Source organism: Alosa sapidissima, chromosome 4 (genome assembly GCF_018492685.1).
Source record: "Alosa sapidissima isolate fAloSap1 chromosome 4, fAloSap1.pri, whole genome shotgun sequence".
Classification (NCBI taxonomy): domain Eukaryota; kingdom Metazoa; phylum Chordata; class Actinopteri; order Clupeiformes; family Clupeidae; genus Alosa; species Alosa sapidissima.
In genome coordinates this window covers 24,814,596-24,835,687 of record NC_055960.1, presented here as the reverse complement: position 1 = coordinate 24,835,687, position 21,092 = coordinate 24,814,596, and the positions used below count along the sequence as shown (strand labels likewise).

General features: G+C 40.3%; 2 protein-coding genes across 2 annotated transcripts in view; one reads left to right on the top strand and one right to left on the bottom strand.

Annotated features, from left to right (window-relative positions):
• LOC121706558 (guanine nucleotide-binding protein G(i) subunit alpha-2-like) overlaps nt 1–4,194 on the top strand; it is a 78,403-nt gene extending 74,209 nt beyond the window's left edge. Inside the window, exons 7-10 of the mRNA XM_042088382.1 lie at nt 1,509–1,638; nt 2,079–2,232; nt 2,640–2,857; nt 3,114–4,194. Of these exons, the coding sequence (XP_041944316.1) occupies nt 1,509–1,638; nt 2,079–2,232; nt 2,640–2,830 (475 nt within the window). The 3' untranslated portion in view covers nt 2,831–2,857; nt 3,114–4,194. The remainder of the gene's footprint in view (nt 1–1,508; nt 1,639–2,078; nt 2,233–2,639; nt 2,858–3,113) is intronic.
• An 8-nt stretch (nt 4,195–4,202) lies between these two features.
• On the bottom strand, nt 4,203–17,271 carry LOC121706556 (cadherin-related family member 4-like). The gene is made up of 21 exons (XM_042088375.1): nt 17,198–17,271; nt 15,791–15,871; nt 15,206–15,396; nt 14,768–14,921; nt 14,395–14,486; nt 14,065–14,172; nt 13,835–13,938; nt 13,559–13,695; nt 13,111–13,291; nt 12,244–12,394; nt 11,899–11,995; nt 11,162–11,368; nt 10,386–10,525; nt 9,919–10,060; nt 7,014–7,219; nt 6,515–6,648; nt 5,998–6,048; nt 5,166–5,226; nt 4,947–5,003; nt 4,837–4,864; nt 4,203–4,597 (listed from the first exon to the last, which is right to left on the bottom strand). Exons 1-21 carry the CDS (start codon nt 17,253–17,255, stop codon nt 4,539–4,541), a joined length of 2,439 nt encoding a protein of 812 aa, XP_041944309.1. The 5' UTR covers nt 17,256–17,271; the 3' UTR covers nt 4,203–4,538.
• Between the last annotated feature and the right edge of the window lie 3,821 nt (nt 17,272–21,092).

Below are 21,092 nucleotides of genomic sequence, written 5' to 3'. Positions count from 1 at the left end.
GTTCTCATCTGCCATCACTCACGGCTAATGCTAGACATTAGCATTCATCATTCTACTTTAACCACCTAGACAGCAGCGATACAACAAACCCAAACTACCCACATGTTTATATCATTAAAAAAGGATTGGCCCAGATAAAACACCTAAACACACAACCTAAACATACACCTTCACCATAGAAATACATACACACACACACATAGTGTCTCTTGGTCATTTGGCACCATCCGCTATGAATCAGCAAGTCTCTCTCCTCACCTTTCCACTGAAGACTGCATATGTGATGTGAGACCCACGGTCCATGTCTTTGTCCACCCCACGCACCTCCCCTGCATTTCAACCCTGCCACACTCTGAGTCTTGCCATAACCATGGCAACAGTGCCAGTTGGAAAATGCCAACAAATGCCACAGAAATGACAAGGGTCTATGCAAGTGTCTGACCCTCACTGTCCTGCCTACAGCACCTGTCCTTACATGTGCAAATGCCAGCTGATGTATTGGCTGTCAATATCCCAATATCCCTACTGAGTAATGATTCTGAACTGCCACCTCTGCCCTGTACCTCAGCCCTCTGTGTGCTTGAATCAGCTCCCTCTATTTGGCAGCAATCTGTGCTCCTCAGCAGTGGTCATTCTCGCACTCTCTCTCTTTATCTCTCTCTCTGTTCTTTTTCTCTTTCTGTCCCCCCCTCATGTTATGCAATATCACCCAATTCTCCCTCAATCTCTTTCAGTTCCTCTCTGCTCCTTCCTTGTCTTTCTCTCTGTCTCTCCATTTTTCTATCTAAGCCTCTTGTCCTCTGGCATTAGCTGTGGTTTGGCTTGTTACAAGTCATCACTGGGAAATCATTATTTACAACAACAACAAAAAGTATCCTTGGAGGGACAGGACTCTTAACATAAGATTCATACTTAAACATAACACGCAGTGCAGAACTGCTCTTTCAGACCACTCTTCAAAACTTCAGTCAGTTAGCTCATCGCTCACACACAGCCTCAGCAAGAGGTCCTAAACCATGTGTGCGCCATGTTGCAACATTAACAAGTAACAATGTCGTCATCAGATTCAATGCCCATGAACCACAGTTGCAGAAAGTATTTGGCTGATGCTTTGTTTGTCTACCGAGACTTTACAGATGGTTTGAAATTCAAGTTAAGTCTTTCTAGTTATCAACTGAACGTAACCTTACCCAATCGCTAACCATAACCATAGATTATAGTAACAGATAGTCAACACATAGTTTCTTTGTAGTCTGACTCTGAGCGTCTGTAGATAGTCTAAAGGGGACCATCCAAGTTAAGTATGACCAACATGGTCATTCGCCGTGTATGTCATTCAAGAGTCTCCTTTGTGTGACTGACAAGTGTCTTTCCATTTCATTTAATTTCCAATTCTTTTTCACATGGACCTCATTCCTTTGGTCTGGATTTAGCTCTGCTTGTTTGGGGAACAGTTCGAGATCACTGAATATAAAGAGTTAACCATGTGAATTCCTAACCCCCTGTAGGATGTTTGATGTGGGCGGCCAGCGGTCAGAGAGAAAGAAGTGGATCCACTGCTTCGAGGGCGTGACCGCCATCATCTTCTGCGTGGCCATGAGTGCCTACGATCTGGTGCTGGCCGAGGACGAGGAGATGGTGAGTCTTGCTCCGTAGCTAAGAGTAAACATGGAGATGCCTCCTTACGTCAGAGGATAGTGGGTGATGCAGGTTGCATAAGGTAATAATAGGTTCAGTAGCCATGCTGTCTTGGTGAAGAGGTACAGTAATTACTCTGTGAGCTTCTGTGAACGCAATAAATGTCATCAAAACCCTGGGGTATGCAGTGACGTCAAAGAATGACTGAATGACTGAGTCACAGCAGTTGTTAATATAAACTATGCTTAGCTGTGTCAATTACATAAAAATCAATAAAATGCTGGATGTTATGTTTATTTTGTTGTAAATGGTTTGGAGAATATTGGAAGCAAACTTGGAGTAAGTGCCAATGGTATTCTCCAAGGAGTTTGAGTTATTAAAAAAGAAAAAGATGCATTTCCTGGCACCAATATCTGTGTTGTTCTGGTTTGTTGCCCTAGAACCGCATGCATGAAAGCATGAAGCTCTTTGACAGCATCTGCAACAACAAGTGGTTCACAGAGACCTCCATCATCCTCTTCCTCAACAAGAAGGACCTGTTTGAGGACAAGATCAAGAGCAGCCCCCTCTCCATCTGCTTCCCCGAGTACAGCGGTAAGACTCTCAGCCCAGACTCTTATTAGCCGACTGTTACGTCCCATGACAATGGGACTTCTTTTTCCAGTGTTCCTGCACTGTTTCAAAGGATCTGATTGGCTGAGGATGAGCCTCTGCAGGATGATTGGTCCAGCAAGTCTACAAGTGCTTTCAATGTGGTTCTTGTTTTAGGAATGTTAGTCCAAGTAATCTGTCCTCTGGTGCATAACCACCTGCCGATCACCACAAAAGTAGGGACATAATTTAGGTTCGCTAGAGGAGACATAGGTAAACAATGAAGTTTATGACCAACAACTAAAATTTGGATGCCATCCCTGCAGACATTTCTTTCTTTTGATGAGTGTTTGTAGAGTACCTCCTTATGTGTCACAAAACCACCAATTCTCTCATCACTCTATTTGCAGGGCCCGACAAATATGACGAGGCATCAGAGTACATCCGGACAAAGTTCGAGGACCTCAACAAGAAGAAGGATACTAAAGAGATCTACTCCCACTTCACCTGTGCCACGGACACCAAGAACGTGCAGTTTGTCTTTGATGCCGTCACCGACGTCATCATCAAGAACAACCTGAAGGACTGCGGTCTCTTCTAAAGCAAGCCTGCTGGGGGAGGAGCCAAGGTGAGTCCTGCTCGTCCGTAACAATAAAAAACTAAATGTACTGTCCTACCTTGATGCTACAAAGTGCTAAAACATTGCTAAAGAGAAAAACAATTGTTTTATATTGGTGCATGGTGTATGGATGCATTGTTGGAACAAAATAAGTTCATATTATTTTTAATGATTATAAAATGAATATTCAGTGTAGCTGAATCTTCAATGTTGCTGACTTCAGTATTGCTTGACTCATTTCTCAACCGTGTCTCTTGTCTCCTAGATTACTTGAACAGCTCTGATGACCAGGGGGGTTAGAAGGGAGGGATGGGGGGGATCGTCTCGACCAACTGCACTGGCCAACCCTGATTCCTGCTTCATTTCTGCTCTTTCTAAAGACAACATGAGAGACTGCGCCGCGGCGAGGGCTGGAAAGGGCAGCATCCTCAGCTGCCTTGCCCTCTCCTTCTCTCTCTTGCTCCAGACCTGCCCCGGCTCATGGATAATATTTAAGTTTCAAAACAAAAACAGAGTTGGTTCCATATTTCTCGTATTAACTCCCTGGGCTTTGACCACAAATCAACAATTGTGTTTTTTTGTTTGTTTATTTGTTTGTTTTGCCTGTGGTTTTCGTTGTTGATTATTAGAGAGGCAACATAAACCTTTTTTTATATATATAAATATATTCATTTTACTTTAGAAAATCTGATGTGCAAATTTTATTAAACTTTTAATTGCGTAAAGCTTATTTTTTAAAAAAAGGAGCGCCGGCATGGATAGGGAGAATGATTGAAAAAGGAAAGTGCTTTTTTTTATAATGTTTACATGAAGTCCGCATTCGTAGCCAAGCTGCATATTGTTCTGCATGACTGATAGCCAATGTATTAGCTGAATAACCTGCACAAAAAAGCATAACATTCCTTTGACAAAAAATAAAAATTTGAAAAAAGAAAATACTAAAAAAGAGAAAAATTAAAACACAAAAAAATGCTTCGCGCCAGGGAAAATGTGCTACATTTTTAACAGACATTTAAAGTATGACCCGGAAGTATCTAACAATCTATTGTTTTTTGTTTTTATTTTATATTATTATTATAATTATTGTTGTCCCATTCCACAACCTTTGCATTATGTTTGTGCCTTGAGTTTACAATGGACTCGTAGAGGTGATCTCATCAGTGCTGTTTGACCTACTGTTCTTCTGTACTTTCGCTCCTCTTGTTCTGCACATGTGTAAGGATAAATAGTGATTTAACGAGACACATTCTAATTGAGAAAAAAGGGTAGTTTTTTTTGGTAATGACTCATTTCAAAATGCTTTGAAAGTCCTATATAATGATTTAATTTAAATAAAAGTCCTTCCACCAGTTGATGATCTTGGAGTCGTTTTTAATAATCATGACAAACTATAATTAAATGCATATCGCCTTCAGCATTCTTTAATTATACTCTTCCAATCATTTCCATCACAAATCTATTCAATTAACTCTGAAGTTGGATTCTGCCAGTGAAGTATAATCACCATTATTTAATTTCTGGGTAGTCATTTCCAGTGTCACTCAACACATTAAAAAATGTTAGCATTGATTTTATATTTATGCTGGATTGGCACTCTAAGGATTTTGTTAGGCTCCTTCCAAGTTACAGTATAAAATGGCCGGCCAGTGTTAGGTGTAAGGAACGAATGGATGTTCCCTCTGCTCTCTTATCATGCTCCATCCAGCCAGCGCCGCTCTCCAGTTACAGAATTGAACAGATAACTTCGTCCTGAAACTTCAAACACACATACAGGTTGATTGGGTATACTGTGTGTATATATGTATAGTAAAATTATATAATCATATTACATAATATTTCATATTATTACAACCAATCAAGGTACAAACACTTAATAATTTTGAATTCATAAATAATAGCTCAGCCTCATAATATTTTCAGAATCCTTGAGGAAAGTTTGAGTTGAGAGATCATCACTAACCACTCTATTTAACGCCTGCATGACTCACCTGGATCTTGTGCCTTTCCATCAAACCTCTGCAAATAAACATAACACTGCATTAACCTTTCCTCTGTGCATCCAGCTGAAGCAATGACATCTGATATTGAAGAAACATACCATTATATCTTCTTGAATGCTGACTTTGGAAAGACTTATGGTGCCACCTAGTGAAACCTAATATAAAATAATAAAACAATATAAAGTACAGAATAGCAGAATGATGATACAATATTATTGTAACACATTAACCTTTCCAGGGTTTGCATTTGATACGTTTCATGTGGTAGTACTGTATCAACAGGTGCATAATAAAATCTGTGCGTAATAGAGTCCTACCTGGTCAGAAGAACGAGAGGAACCCTGTTTGTCTAGACCATCTTGCTTATCTGTCTCAGCACTGATTGGAGTAAAGAGTAGGAGATTGACACAATCCACAGTTCATAATCAACACTGAGCTACTCTAATGACTCTAATTGTTTTTTTGATCAATTAAATAATCATGTTATGATATCAATATTTTTTGTAGCAGCCATTTTGACATGAAATAGTAGGGCAAGCACAGGTGTTGCTAAATACCTTAATGAAGTCTAGCAGAATCAGAACCTTAATTAATGTTAATAGTTAGTAACATTAATTCAGGTTCTTAGTAGGTTCATGAGTAACACCTGGGCCTGCCATATATTCCATGTCAAAATGGCTGCTGCCATTGGAGTAGCCATGACGAGTAAAAATGTCACACAGCGGTATTGAATGTTCTGATGATCAGACAGCAAGATGTTTGGATTCACTTCCTCAGTGTTCCAGTTCATTCAGTCCATAGACTGCAGTGTTTTCATGATGGTGAATATGAATAATTGTTTACATTGTTTCCACCCTAAATGTTTTCTTTCTGTCTTGTGCCCAGTTATGTCAGCTTCAAATAACATGTTTGCATTATGTTACCCCGGTTCAGGCGTGAACATAGGACTTTGCTGATCATTGGAATTAGACTCATTATAAGAGGACATCATTATTTTTTTCAATGCAATTCAACATCTGTTGTTATTCACACATCCGTTTCAGTACACTACTTTATCTACCTTAACGAGCAAATCTTTCTGAACACTATGACAACAGAGTTCAGTGTCTAGTTTTGACTAGTTTTGCTGCTTCAGGGCTAGAAACTCACCCTTCTTGTATGAACTGCTCCGTCGGTTTCTGTGTCCCACATACTGTGCCACTGGCAATATCAAAAATAAATAAATCAGCTGTCATAAAAAACATGTTCCAAAACAATACAAAGTTAGATGAAGATGTGCCAACATTCAACAGTAACAATCATCACATGGAACATTTATGGACATATATTATGATTATGAAAAATGCAAGCCTGGTCTTTATTCTACGGTGAAAGTGATCATGCTCAAGCTGTTTTCTCCCTTAGCAAATCAAGGCAAAACATTTCAAAGGGCCAGTGCCTGATATTTCAAGGACCTGCTGAGTGATCAATGTAGGCTGTCAACATCATGTTACTGATGCAGGACTGTTTACCATTGTCTCCACCAGTGTGTTAGAGCACACGGCTGTTTGTAAGACTTCACAAGTGGAAGCACTGTCGTCAGTGGTGGTCATGTGATGTTGATGGCAATGATAAAGCTTGGCATTGTCTATAGTGTGTTTACTGAGTCAGTGTTGGTGTGGTCTACCGGAAGAGCTTTATCCACAGAGGAAGGCTCAGGAGGAGCAGTAGTAAAGCGCCGGTGACCGTCAGAGCCGCCACAAACCACGGCTGTGGGTCCCAGAACTCATTAATCACCGTCACCACCTCCGGGTTCTTCGTCTGGAAAAGAGACACTTCCATTGGGTACACTAGGGTTTTATTTTTGACCGTGTGTTTCCAAAGAATATCTCAGTGGGTCAGCTGCATTGCTACCTCCTTACATTACATTTAGTTGCCATAGTTACTGTAGTTATTGCATTCATTTGTTATTCGATATTAATAAATCATAGCTATATTAAAAGCTGATGTGAACAACTTGTATAATGAAAATTTCACATAATAATCACTAAACTAATTTTCTCCTATAGATTTGTTCAAACACATCAACCACTGACATGATTTTCACATAATAGTTACTGTGAAACATAATTTAAGTAATGTTAATTATTGCTGTAAAATATATTTTCAATGTGAGAGATGCTAACTGTGGTTGTGGTAGTAGTTGTAGGTTTGGTGGTGGTCCAGGGAATGACGTATATATATGCCACCACGCTAGTGCTGTGTTTGCCATCAGACACCGAGATGGTGATCTCATAATCCGTATCATCATACACTCCATCTGGCACAAAAGAGAAGACGTTCCTGGAAAACAGGGTCAAGCCAGTCAGCTGGAACCGGTCAACTGCTGCACCTTTTTACATGTGAATGGAATCCAACACACATATCCACAGAGAGAGAGAGAGAGAGAGAGATGCATTTGAGTACAGCTGGACTGAATTTCAGTCAAGGTATTATTGTGTAATGGGCTATTGTCACAGAGCGGGCTGCTAAAAACACCAAGGACAGAGATTGATTCTCTAAGAAGCTAATTTACTGATGGAGGTCATTTTTTACTAAATCTGGTCTGGGGAAAAAACAATATAAATTGTGAACAACCGGTTTCCAGTGCATGAATTAAAGCTGCAGTTGGCAAGTCTGACAGATTTAGGGGACTTAGCCAAAAATTTGAATGTTTACAACACTCATCGAGTTTGTGCTCGTCAGTGCACACCAGACTGTGATTGACAGTCAGATCTCACACAGCCCTGCTCTCATTGGACCAGAAGAACCAAGATGTGGATTTTTGCAAAACAAATAACAGGCTCTAGGTGGAGGTAGAAGTGCAGGTTTTTTTCTAAAACCGGCTGATTTATGTTGTTCTGTCGGAGCATAGTGTCGGTTTCAGTGAATATGATCAAAAAAATCTTACCAACTGCAGCTTTAAGCCTAGTCCTAGACTAAAAGCTTTGTTTTCAGTGGGGATTTTTAATGAAGTTGTTGGTTCAGAGGGGTATTCCAGAAAGGAGGTTTAACAAACACTGAGATAAAACTTAACCTCTGGGTTTTCAGAACCTGTGGCGACTAAACCCGAGCTGTCGGTTCCAAAACACCGGTTACCAGTTAGTTCAATCAACCCTGTGTTTGATAACCTAGAGTTGTGCGCGTTCACGGCGAACTTATAAAGGCATCATCTATTGAGAGTCGAAACCATGAGTGAAACCGGCGAAAGGACGAGCAACGTATTTTTCAGAGGCGGAGTAGTCGAGGCTTACGAGGAGGAGAGAACTGTAATAACAAAAAAAGAGCAATACTTAAGCGCCTGCGTCCGAGACCTTGCTTGGCAGAGAATAGCCTAACTGACTGTGTAAATGCGTATGTTTAAGATAGCCTATTTAATGTCAAAAGCACAATTAAATAATTCACTGGACATCACGTATTGACTGCTTTCAATGATGCTTACTAGCCTACTAGCCTAACTTGTCACAGATTGAGTGGGCCATAGAATTCTTTGAGAATCCCAAATGTAATTCTCTATTTTAACGCGGGTTCTGCTAACCTGACCCTAGCCAGATGAATTTAGTTCCGCCTAGCTCCACTCATCCATCTGGAACCGATCCATTGGAATGGTGTTTCAGAAGGCTGGGCCTAATCAAAAAATGCTTGCATATGATTGAATAAGCCACTTGTCCGTCATCTATTGACGTGCTACTTCAACCACTCACATCGAAGCCAACCCGTGACGCTGATAACAGTCTCACGGTCGCTTCTCCACTACGTCACATCTATGAAACTCCCGCCCTGCGTCCTGATTGGCTGAACCATAAAGTCGGTTGCAGAAATCACTCTCAAGGAAAGAGGTCCCAGATGGATGTGAGTGAAGCTAGGCGGAGCTAAGCGGAACTAAATTCATCTGGCTAGGGTCAGGTTAGGGTTCTGCAGCTGTGGGCCAAGTTAAACTTTTGCTCCATCATCGGAAGGGTGAATGTCGGAAGGCATGGGTAGCCTATTGGACACATTTCGGTGCACATTTGGAAAATGTAATAAGTGATGCTGACCTGCCAGTTGGTGAAACTACACTTTAATGATCCTCTTGGGTTTGTGTCCAGGAAAATGAATGAAGTTGCGCAGGAACTGCTTTAGCGCAAGGCAAACTTTACGCACCAACCGACAGCTTGCCGATATGCTCTGCGTCTCCAACACTACAAAAACTCCCAGTCGGAGAGCGTGTGTAGCCTATTAAAAAAATATTTTATCCCAAATGCCATCAGCATTATTAACCAAACTTAGTGACAACATGCATACCTGGCTGAGCTGTACAGCTATATTTAAACTTATTTATTAATTTTCTATAGGCTATGTTTCCCCTTTTTTGTACTGTACTTGTTTTAATTATATCTTCAATGTGTCTGAGATGTTTGTCCATCTGTCTGGTGAGCCAAACACAAATGTCCACTATGGTGTAGCCTAGGCTAGCTAGCCTACATTAAAGATTTATTTTATTCTATTCTAATCCACCATGCGTAATGTAGGGATGGAGAATGCTTTTAAAGTAGCCTATATTTAGGATTCAGCTGAAAAACTCGTTTGGAAAAGAATGGATAGGCTATCATGTGATGTCGTGGTCTTATCGCCCTCTCACGGTGAATTGCACGGATGATACATTATTTTGTGCTTCTTTGTCAATCGGACCTTCGTCAAAATGAAACGCCATTATGTGACAAGTGTAAAAATAGCGGCCTGATTGAACATGCACTGAAATAACCGAACATAATTGAACATAACCTGAACAAAACCTACCCCCTACCAGGTTAAGTTCAGAGCCTATGTTACCATAGTTACTTACATAGCCTGATCATTTTTGAGCTTTCTGGAACTGAAATCCCAGGTTTACCGCTAACTCTGGGTTAACATACCCAGTTAAGCCAGTAAACCTGCTTTCTGGAATACCCCCCAGGACTAGTCTTTATCTATGTATGGGAAACTGGTCCCCACTATTTTAATACCGTGACTTCTTTTGTTAGTGAAAGTGTTGATGTGAGTGAAGCAGGCGGCTGATGCCCTGTGGCTGACCACTGGTGATGGTAGCTGTGAGATGGTCTCTGTCCCGGTCCGTGCAGGTCAGCGTAAGGATGGGGGTGTTGAAGGCCAGGGTGGAGAAAATGGTGGACTCATAGGACACTGGGTCACACTCTGGGGCATTATCGTTCACATTCTGATGGGAAAAACATGACAGGTGCAGAATAAAGATTCATCTGTGAAGCAAAAAAAAACTAAAAAACAAAGTGTTTGACAGTAATGCCATTACAAATGTATTGCATTTTTATTACAAATGTATTGCAAAAAGGACAGTGTAATGTATCTTCAGTTTTACAGGTCTTTTTGCATGTTTTCATTTCCTTGGCCACGTATAAGCCACATTAAATGCACAAATATTTTCTTTTCAGAAAGACATAATTACAGCTAGACACGTAAATGTTGTTATTTTTACATCATAAAGTATATATTCCTGTGTGTGTGTGCGTGCATGCACATTGTACCTCCACCATAATAGTGATTTGTGCCATGCCTGTGCGCTGTTTGGTTTTGTCCACATCCTGATCAAAGTCCACAGCCTTCACCTTCAGCTCATACTGGTCCTGGATCTCAAAGTCCAAATCTACCCCCAGGTAAAGCTGCCCTGCACACACACCAATGTCACATCAGCTCATTTCAGAAACACACACACAAAATCACATTTATACACACACACTCAAAATCACATTCATATAGCATATCTGTTATACAGTACAGGCCAAAAGTTTAGACACACCTTCTCATTCAATGCGTTTCCTTTATTTTCATGACTATTTACATTGTAGATTCAACAAAACTATTAATGAACACGTGGAATTATGTACTTAACAAAAAAGTGTGAAATAACTGAAAACATGTCTTATATTCTAGTTTCTTCAAAGTTGCTATTTTTTTTTAATTTAATACCATATTCAGCAAACCATAACTTGACAAATATTCATCTGTGGGCCAAATAACTTTGCATTCATTCATTGTTTTGATGCTTTCAGTGAGAATCTATAATGTAAATAGTCATGAAAATAAAGAAAATGCATTGAAATGAGTCTGTCTGAAAAGGTCTGTCCAAACTTTTGGTCTGTACTGTATGTATGTACAGGGATGGATTCATTTGTAATATTCATAATCAGTGTTTGCTTGTAATAAAATCATGCTTTATAGTAAAGGAATTTAACCTTGAACTTGCGGGGCCAATCTGACAGAAGACAAACTACCCTTGTCATACATCTCCACACATACATACCTCCAATGGGGTCAAGTGAGAACTGTCCCTCACCCTCTAGGAGGGAGTATCGGAGAGAGTTGAAGGGCCAGTCGCGGTCCACGGCGCTGAGGGACGCAATCACTGAACCCCTCCTTGTGTTCTCGGGGACGCCGATGACCAGGGGCCCCAGGAATAGAGGGTCAAACTCATTCACAGGGGTCACCGTGATGAGGACACGGACTTCAGCTGAGAAATAAACATGCAAAACTTTGGCCCTGTCAGCTATTGGATAGCCTGATCTTCTGTAACCCAATTCATAAGTCTGAATACCAGCAGTGGTGTAGTCTACGTGATACGCAGGACTACGCAGTATACCTACTTAAACAGCATCACCATCTCAGTATACCCACTTAAAATAGACAAGGATAGGTATTAACATTTGGGGTTGATCACAGTATACCCACTAGCTAACTAGACTACACCACTGAATACAAGCAATGTATTACCACCAAAATTGGTTTGTGTGCTACTAGAATTGATTTCCTAAGCAGATGGGTTTTTTACACTGTATTCTGTACATTTTGCTCACTGTGATGACAAAACAGAATGATATACCAGACGAATATACCCAAGACTTTTTTTAACTTGTTTATCCCTGTCTTCAGGCATTAGTTTCTTCATGTTTTAATTCTGAGCTTCCTTTCATTAGAGATGTATTCATCAAACTCTTCTACATTGCTAGTATCACAGGTCAAGAACAAAAACAGATATCTGACTTGTGAGGGGAGGACTGCCAGAGTCTGTGGCCAAAATGGTGGCTTCATACTGGAAATTTGTGACATCTGCAACATCGTAATCCAGGCTGTTATTCACCTGCAGACAAACAAGCATCAACATGTCTGAGTGGGGAACACACTCTGCAGAAACAGATTACAATAATGAGTCACATGCTCACAACAAGGGTTTAGTGCACCAAACACACACACACACACACACACACACACACACGTCAAAGTGCACCAAAGATACATACACACACACTCCACTGAAGTGTACAAAAATCTAAGGATGGACGCGTGTGTGTGTGTCTGTGTGTGTGTGTGTGTGTGTGTAATGATAACCTGTAGCTGTCCATCTTGAAGGCGAAACTTGAAGAGTGAGAGGCTATTCTCGATAACCGTGAGTGTGACGTTCTGGTTACTGACATCCACATCAAAGCAGCGCACTGTGCCCAGACTTCTCCCGACCTCTGTAGTCTCAGGAACAGTTAAACTTCAGGACAAATGTGTAAACACATAGACTCATCAGTGCAGCTGCCATAGACCAGCTCCCCTCCTTTAAAGTGCTTTTGGTGTCAAGTCAACTGCTTCCAGGTAAGAGCGGTCACAAATGCCAAGGCTATTCTGAATACCTCCATGCCTGGTGGCTAGTGTCTTTTGGCCAAAGGCAATAGTTCAATAAAAAAAAAGTTATACAAATTTTAAACGTGACAGGTTTGATCAAGCATCATATTATCTAATAAAATATGCAACAGATCTGAACTAGTCTTTGATGTGTTGCATGAGAGTCGGGTGAGATGGAAGCCTGATCAACTGACAGAATTTTTTTCTAATCAAAACACAGAACTTTTGTGTCTGATTGGAATGCACCCAACGGACAGCAATCTTTACCAGTTTACTATTACTGTTGAGGATTAAGATCAAATGTAACACTGCCCCCTATTGGCCTAATCAATATATCTCAGTGGCAAGTTTTAAACACAGTAAGGATGTGTCTGTTTTGATAACATCAGTCTTTGTAACAAGGACTGTTTTTTGTCCCTACAGAATAACAACTAAATTTTAGATCCTTCACTTAAACAATACATACATGTAGTCTAAAAGGGTCCTCTGATCGAACCTTTCAGAATTCTTTGTGACTAAAGGCTAGAGAAGGTCCTATTAAAACCCTTGTAATGGTCATATGGCGGTGGACAGAAGCACACTCACACAATCACAGGGGGGACGCAGAGAGGCGCATGTTCGTTGACATCCTGCACATAGACAGTGACTGTGGCAGTTCCGCTGCGGTCTTCAGACATGCTGAATGCTCGGACCAACAGAATACTCTTCTCCAGGGTCCGGTCTGATTCCAGGTCCAAATTGTAGCTCGTCTTGATGACACCATCCTCTGCGGCAAAGTACTGAATATCTTATACATGTACAAGCTTACTATACTAAACTTGGTTTCCTGTAGTTGTAAGCTTTAACCTGGACTAAAACAAAGCTTTGATGGAGATTTACATTGAAAAAAGCTTGTAGTCTAGGATAGGCTTGTACAGGAAAACGGCCCATACATTCTTATTAATATGCATTATAAACATGCTGTGCACTATGCACATAATATGCTATTGTTTTAAAAGAAAACTTATAAAAATGTCTGCAGGCAGTTCTTTACCTTGGCCAATTTTGAAAGGTGGGTATGGTTTTATGAAAGTATAGCGCACATCTGTGACATTGGGGTCAGCTGTTACCGTGGTAACAGTGCTCTCACTGCCTTCATTCTCCAAGATGGTGACATTCTGTGAGGGTAGACTGAAGAACAGCTATGTGATCAACAGAAGAGAAGGCTCAGGGCACTTTGCCTTATAGCTTATGCACTGTAGACTCCAAATCAATACAACTGCAAAATATCAGCCTATGCCATATTTATCATATCGATCATTCAACTCACAGAAAGTCCAGGGGCACGGAGTAAACTTTCAGGACCTTGATAAGGAGAGACCCTGTGCAGTTGCTTCCCTGTCGGTCTGTCACAACCACCGAAACAGTAAATTGCTGTAACAGCAAATGTTTTTTGTTTTTTTAAATAAATAATAATAAAAAAAAATATCCACTCAAAGTCTCAAAGGTTAGATGGTGACTGTGCAGAGCCCTAAAAGTCTCCACAGTGTTCTCACTCACTCTCGGGCCTCTCTCATAATCGAAGGTCTGATTGGATGTGATGCTGCCCTTGTCGTCGATGTGAAACTGTGCTGAGGAGGATACTGGTTGCACTTCGTAGATGGAGAACTGAAATGTGGATGACACATGATGAAAACCTTCTCAACCATGGACATGAGAAATGGAAGAGTGGGGGGGGGGGGGGTCAGTGAGTAAGTACAACTTCCTAACACTTGGATATTTTATATTAAAACTCATCCAAGTGTTCAAAGTGATGCAATGGACAGTGATGACACTGCACTTCTAAGACATATCTGCCATGAATCATGAAAGCCAGCCAGTGATACATGCCGTTATGGTGTCGTTATCATCCGGTTCCCTCGCTAGAACCGTGTAAAGTCTCACAGGAGCTGGGCTGTCTTCCGGAACCTGAACCACGGCACCTACGTAAAGATTTTCACACATCAAATTCACCTTCTGTGACATTATTAGCACATAAATCTATTAACCTTGACACCCTCATTGAAAATGATGGCTCCCTGCCACCTTTGGGACACGTTAACTGGCACAGATCTGGGCCTGTTTGGATGCCACATCAGGGCCACGTCCGCACAAGAGAGAGAGAGATCAAGTACTGTCCAGGTCGCCTGTCCAGGGGGACTGCTTTAAAGTCAGCCATGGAGCAAATGAGCTGTCAGGTTGCCATTGAGGGGAAACTCTTCACCTAGCTGGAAGTGGGCATCACACTGAGGGGGCTCGTTGGCATCGGTGACGCTTAGGCTGAAGGTCCGCTCCACAAAGCCAGAGGGTGACTTGATGCCCAGACGTACGGTCAGGAGATTTGTAGTCTCATAATCTAGAGAGCCATTCAGAACAATCTAACAGAGGAACACAATTTTATGAAAACATTTATCAAGCCATTTGTATTGGTTGCTTCAAGCATTTACCAAGATGACTACTTGGTTGTGATGTTTTCTACTGTCTCTATTGTACAGTGGAGTTTGGTTATATGTTTATACTTATACTTATATTTACCATTTCTGCTGTAAGTGCATGTTGTGTGTGATGTCTGTATGCTACTGAGACCCCCTGAATTTCCCCTTCGGGGATCAATAAAGTATCTATCTATCTATCTATCTGTTTTTAGGTGACATTATTCAACCTGGACACTGAAGACACCAGAAACGTTTGTTGGGTTGACGATGGGATCCTCAAGCACAGGGTTGTCTGGAGTGATAGAGAGGATCTGGACATCAGGGTCAGGGTTGGCACTCGCGATCTGGAACTCCAAGATCACTTTCCTCGGACGAGTGCTCTCTGTGACCTCCAGAACGTCAGGCAGGTCAATGAACTCTGAGGAGAGAGCACAGCTTTCAGCACGGATACTTTCAACTTTTCCTCTCACTGAACTGGTAATGCATTGTGATTAGCATGTGGTGTTATTCCCAAACGATCCACTGACAGAATGCATTCAGCCGTTATGTAAGCTCTTTGATTCTATAGTCTATTAAATATTCAGTCAGGACGCAAAGCCATTCCATCACCCCTCAGTAACCTGCAGTGCAGGATAAAAGTTAACAGCAGAATAAAACAACCAGGCTGACATGTCATGGAGGGTGATATGTCACTGTTTGCCATCAGAGGGAGTGTGAAACATTAATAAGAAATACATCTCTCTGTTTATACTCGATACATCTGTGTTACTTAAATCAGCTTTTGCAATAACAGATCACCATTATATTAGCACCTGGGCTGGGAGTAGTTGGAGCAGGGGTGGATGGGGTAGTTGTTGTTGGGGTGGTTGGGATTGTAGTTGATGTCGTTGTCACTGCAAATAGCTCAGAGAGTGAACACCACATCAGAATGTGCATGTACAAGCAAGAAACATTGACATCCTCTCTCTGCTTTCTCAGGGCACAAATCACATATTTATTATACAATAAATAAACAATAGATAGCAAATGTTTTTAGTCAATCAAGTAGTTTGAGTAGCCTACATATAGGCCTATTTTACAGTTAAGTACTAAATTATTCATACCCCTGGCAAATACAACCCCAAAACAGAAAAAGTTGTGACGTTGCCATTCTAGACTGCACCGTTTTAGAAGCAATACAGGTTTTGAGGCAGGAACAATTCTTTGCCATCACTCTGGCCTTGTGCTCACTTTTTTATGGATTGAGGTCTGGACTGGTCCACTATAAAATGTTGATATTGTTTCATGTTCACCATTTATTTCCCACTTTAGGTGGATGTTTCAGATCTTTGACTATTTCTCAAAGTCAAGGATTCGTGCTTGGTAGAACAGTCAAATTCTTAGCAACGAAGCAAGGCTTCTTCTTAGCATTCGGAAAACACACAGTGGAACTAGTGTGCAGCAAGCTGCAGGTGTGCGTTATTAAACATCATGCCTCCTGCCCGCTTCTTTTTGAAAAACAATGAATGCACCAGTCATTCTCTCATGTGTATAAATTCAATTATACATGTTTGATTAATTTACCAATATAAACCACACTATAAACTGAACTTTTGGAATTAACACTCATTCATTCAATGGACTGAACTCTTTGAATCAACACACACACACACACACACACACACACACACACACACACACACACTCACACACACAAACACACACACACACACACACAGCTAGGGATAAGGGACGGAATTCAAATTTTCCTTAGTTCCTATGTTCATGTTTTTGTTGTTTAAAGAGCTCTTCCTTTTTATTTAATTATCTATTTCTCCTAGTTTAATGCTGTGTTACACTGCTGTTGGAGGCAATAAAATTGTCAACTGTTCAAATCATTAACTCATTTTGTGAGTTAATCAATTAATGCATAGCCTACCTCTCTCCCAGGCCTATAGGTTGATGTTAGTGCTTTATTTACTGGTCCAGGACTACGAGCGCTACTTAAGCAAATGTTTCTACAGCCCCAAAACACAGAATCAGTACTGTACTTTCAAACGTAATTCCCTAATAGGTACACCTATTAACTATGCAGAGAAACCCTCAAAAAGTCACACCAGTTAACAATGTTCATGTACAGTACATACATTTAGATTCACATAGAAACTTTTCACATGGAATTCACAGAAAATGGAAACTGCTATTAGCCTACACAATTCGAATAACAACATGCATCTTACCAATTCTTTGGAAGAAGCTGGCAAAAAACAGAGTGGCAAGGAGAGAAACAGAAGCCATTTTCAGCCAATGTACACCTCTGGCTCTGACCGTGAAGAGATTTTGATTTGTCTTTTGACTCACTCGCCAACTACAGACCTCAGTTTCTGGTGAAGTCTGTGGTCAGTCAGTGTTACCTTGGGAACCACAGATAAGCTGTCAGTACACTCCTTAGCCCTCGCAGTGCCATTGCCGTCTCTGTCTGGTCTTGTTGGATTTACAGCTCTGTGTGCCATGTTGATTGATCATGAGTGCCATCCAACGTACTGCAGCTGAGAGACACACCATACTCAAGGCCAATAAAGCTGCTAGTTATGACTGCTTTGATACAGGATGTATTGCATTTGTGTTGCTGATGCACTGTATATTGGCGACAATGAGACAATCAAGACTTTATAGCCTAAATCACTGTTGTCACAACACATACTCCATGGGCATAATCATATATGTTGGCATGTTTACATGGCAACAGTAGACACTATGTCAAAGCACTTTGTAAAGGCCAAGTACTAAACTGCCAACAGTAGCACAAGACAACTGGCATGTGCTCTGTAATGATGAGGTGCCTTGTTTGGGAGTCATGTACCACAGGTGCTGAACAGAGATTGAATATTCATGTTAACTTTGAGAAAGGATTAAGGGAGCTGTTTAGCAAAATGTTATAAAGAATGCTTGTTTTGTCAACATCAATAATCTGCTGTACAGCAATTTACCCGTGATTAATTAGTAAACAGTTTTAAAGCACAAGCATGCAGATATGCCATCCACATTGCCCATCTCGTGTCCATGAATAAGCAATGAATGAGTAAGCCAGTGAACTGATAATGGTTATAGGGTGGCTCGTCATGCAGGGAGACCATTCTCACAGGTTTCTGTCTACCAGTGTCCTTCCCCTTCCCGCAGTACTCAGCCAACAGGAGCCAAAGAGGACTTGACATAATCTCTGAATAAATTACAAATCAAAGACAGATTTATAGAATAACCCTTATAAAATAGCATGAGTCAAAACTGAGTATCAAAAAGAGTATCAGTTTTGGGTAAATTATTTCATATGCCGGGAATGTAATATTTTGGACATGAAAAAACTGTATTGCACTACATAATACTGCAGATTTTACTGTAGAAATGCAATATTTTGGGCATAACAACATTATTGTGTTACATTGTGCTTCAGAATTCAGAATAACTGTAAAATAACTGCAGAATATAACTGCAGTTATTTTTTGTAAGGGAAGGTATGGAAAGATGATTCAACAGTACACACTTTCAAAATAATGGTCTCAGTCAAATTTCAGATTTAGGTCTTCAATTTAGTGCAGCTAACAATAGGCTAACCATAGGCTATCGGACTGGAACTTATCATGTCTTGTGTAGCCTAGCCTAATTCTGACAGTTAGGCCTACATCACAGTATGGATGAATGAAGTCACACGGTGTTCAAACTATTAACAAAAAAAAAAACATTTTATTAAACAAATGACTTCATTTAGATATGTTGTCATCCTAAAAATGTCTAGGCTTCTTATGCTATTCAGGTCGTTTTCTGTCAATATCTTCTCCACCCAACTAAACTACTGCCTACTCATTTATTGAGTCATTCCGTGTTAAATTAGACAAAATCCAGAAAAATGGTTGCTGCACCGTCTCAGATTTTGCTCAAAGTTTGTCTACATAATATTTAGGTCTTAAAACTGAGACCTGTAAAATATTTGTGTTAAACAATATTGCCAGGCCCAATTGTCTAAACATTTAAGAGTCCAGAGCTCGATCCCTCAAAACTTCCCACAGGTCCTAGCCATCATTTCAGAGAATGTTTAGTATATTTATCATGACAGAGTCACTGTGCAAAAGAGTTTTAATTAAATAATGAACTGTTCTAGTTAAAATAGTCTGTTTCAATTTTATTATGAGTCATTGTGTTTTGTTTACACTTTATGAATTATGAGGACTATTCCCAGCAGGTTATGAAATGCTGTGTCATATGAATGGGTGTCATACCTGTAGTTGGAAATGGTGTTGTTGTCTCTGATGAAATTAAAAACAATAAAATGGGCGGATATCATGTATGTATAACATTGAGGGACTCTATAAAATATTGGACAATAAAACGGAAATATGTTTAGAAAAACTAAGATGGTGAGCCAGCCCAAAAACAAACAAAAAAAAATTATTAAACAAATTACTTAATTTAGATATGTTGTCATCCTAAAAATGTCTAGGCTTCTTATGCTATTTAGGCCGTTTTCTGTCAATATCTTCTCCGCCCAACTGAACTACTGCCTACTCATTTATTGAGTCATTTCGTGTTAAATCAGACAAAATCCAGGAAAGTTGCTGCACTGTCTCAGATTTTGCTCAAAGTTTGTCTACATAATATTTAGGCCCTAAAACTGACACCTGTAAAATATTTGTGTTAAACTCCAATGCCAATGAGAAGTATTATTCCTAGCCTGCCCAGACTTTCTATGGTGGAAGACAGACATGTTCTCGGTATGATTGGATCATTAAAAGTTTGTACTGCATGCTTATTAGTTTTATATAAGGCCCTATGGAAAAAAGTGCAAAACTGGTGATATTGAGGGTGTTGTAAACTCATGTTTTATACCACATGGCACCAATCATTATTTTGTCTGCAAATACAATACTTTATTAATGTTGAGCCAATAATTGAGGTCTCTGCAACACATGCACATGAAGATATTAAGGATAAAACAAGGTGTGATTGCATTTTTTGGAAATGGTTATAGGACTAAATGGTATGTGGGGTAGCTAGTAGGAACACGAAAATCAACATGGGAATAGCCCAGTTTATAGTCATTTTGTGTATAAAGTGCCGATTGATGTACCATGTTTCATTCATGCACTTAGGCCTACTTACTTACTTACTTGGTTACATTGTATACATGTTTTCATTCTTGGCCCTGGGGCACAACAATGATTTCGACTCAATGTATTTATCTATGGTAGGCTACAATATTGCCAAATATTTTTCATGCCTTGGTTTTGAAACCCATTCTTGATATAGACAAGGTCTGAAGAAAATTTGAGACAGTGCAGCAACAACCTATCTGATTCGACACGGAATGACCCTATTGCTTTTATATTATTATGACCGCCATGCAGCGAAGCGGTCATAATAATATAATTTTTTTATTATATTTTTTAATTATAATTTTTTATTTATTTTTTATTTTTCGCATGTCCAAATTTCCGTCAAGGATTCCCGGGACACTGAAAGACCGGGGTACACGAAACTTGGTGGGCATGTAACCCCACATGGATAGCATGGAACCATCGTTTTTCGTTTTGATCTGTAGCCCCCCCGCTGGACTGGACCCCCCGAAAGGAGGGTAGGACAGACACAGTTTTCTGTGAATATCTTGAGAACCGTAGAGCCTAGGATGACCAATTTTTTCTGTATGTTTGCCTCCAGGGCAGATACATAAAACAAACAGATACACAGATACACATCAGATACACACGCACACAAACAGATACACACGCACACACATACATTCACAGTAATCATATGACACATACTCACACAGTAGACATATGTACGCATGCATGCACATGCACAAACACACATACGCAGACAAACACACAAGCACGCACACACACACACACACACCCACACACATAAACATAAACGTGTGCACGCACACATGCACACAATTCAAGAATTTCTCAGAATTATGAACAGGCAAGATGGGGGTGGGGTTGTATAAAATCAATTTTACATGTGAAATCTATGAACTAATCATGTTTTGGTACTTGTTGTCTAGCAGATACCAGTGAGAATTGAGTGTGGATAATGCAATTTAGTGAAACAGTTAGAATCATATAGGCCTTTCAGCGT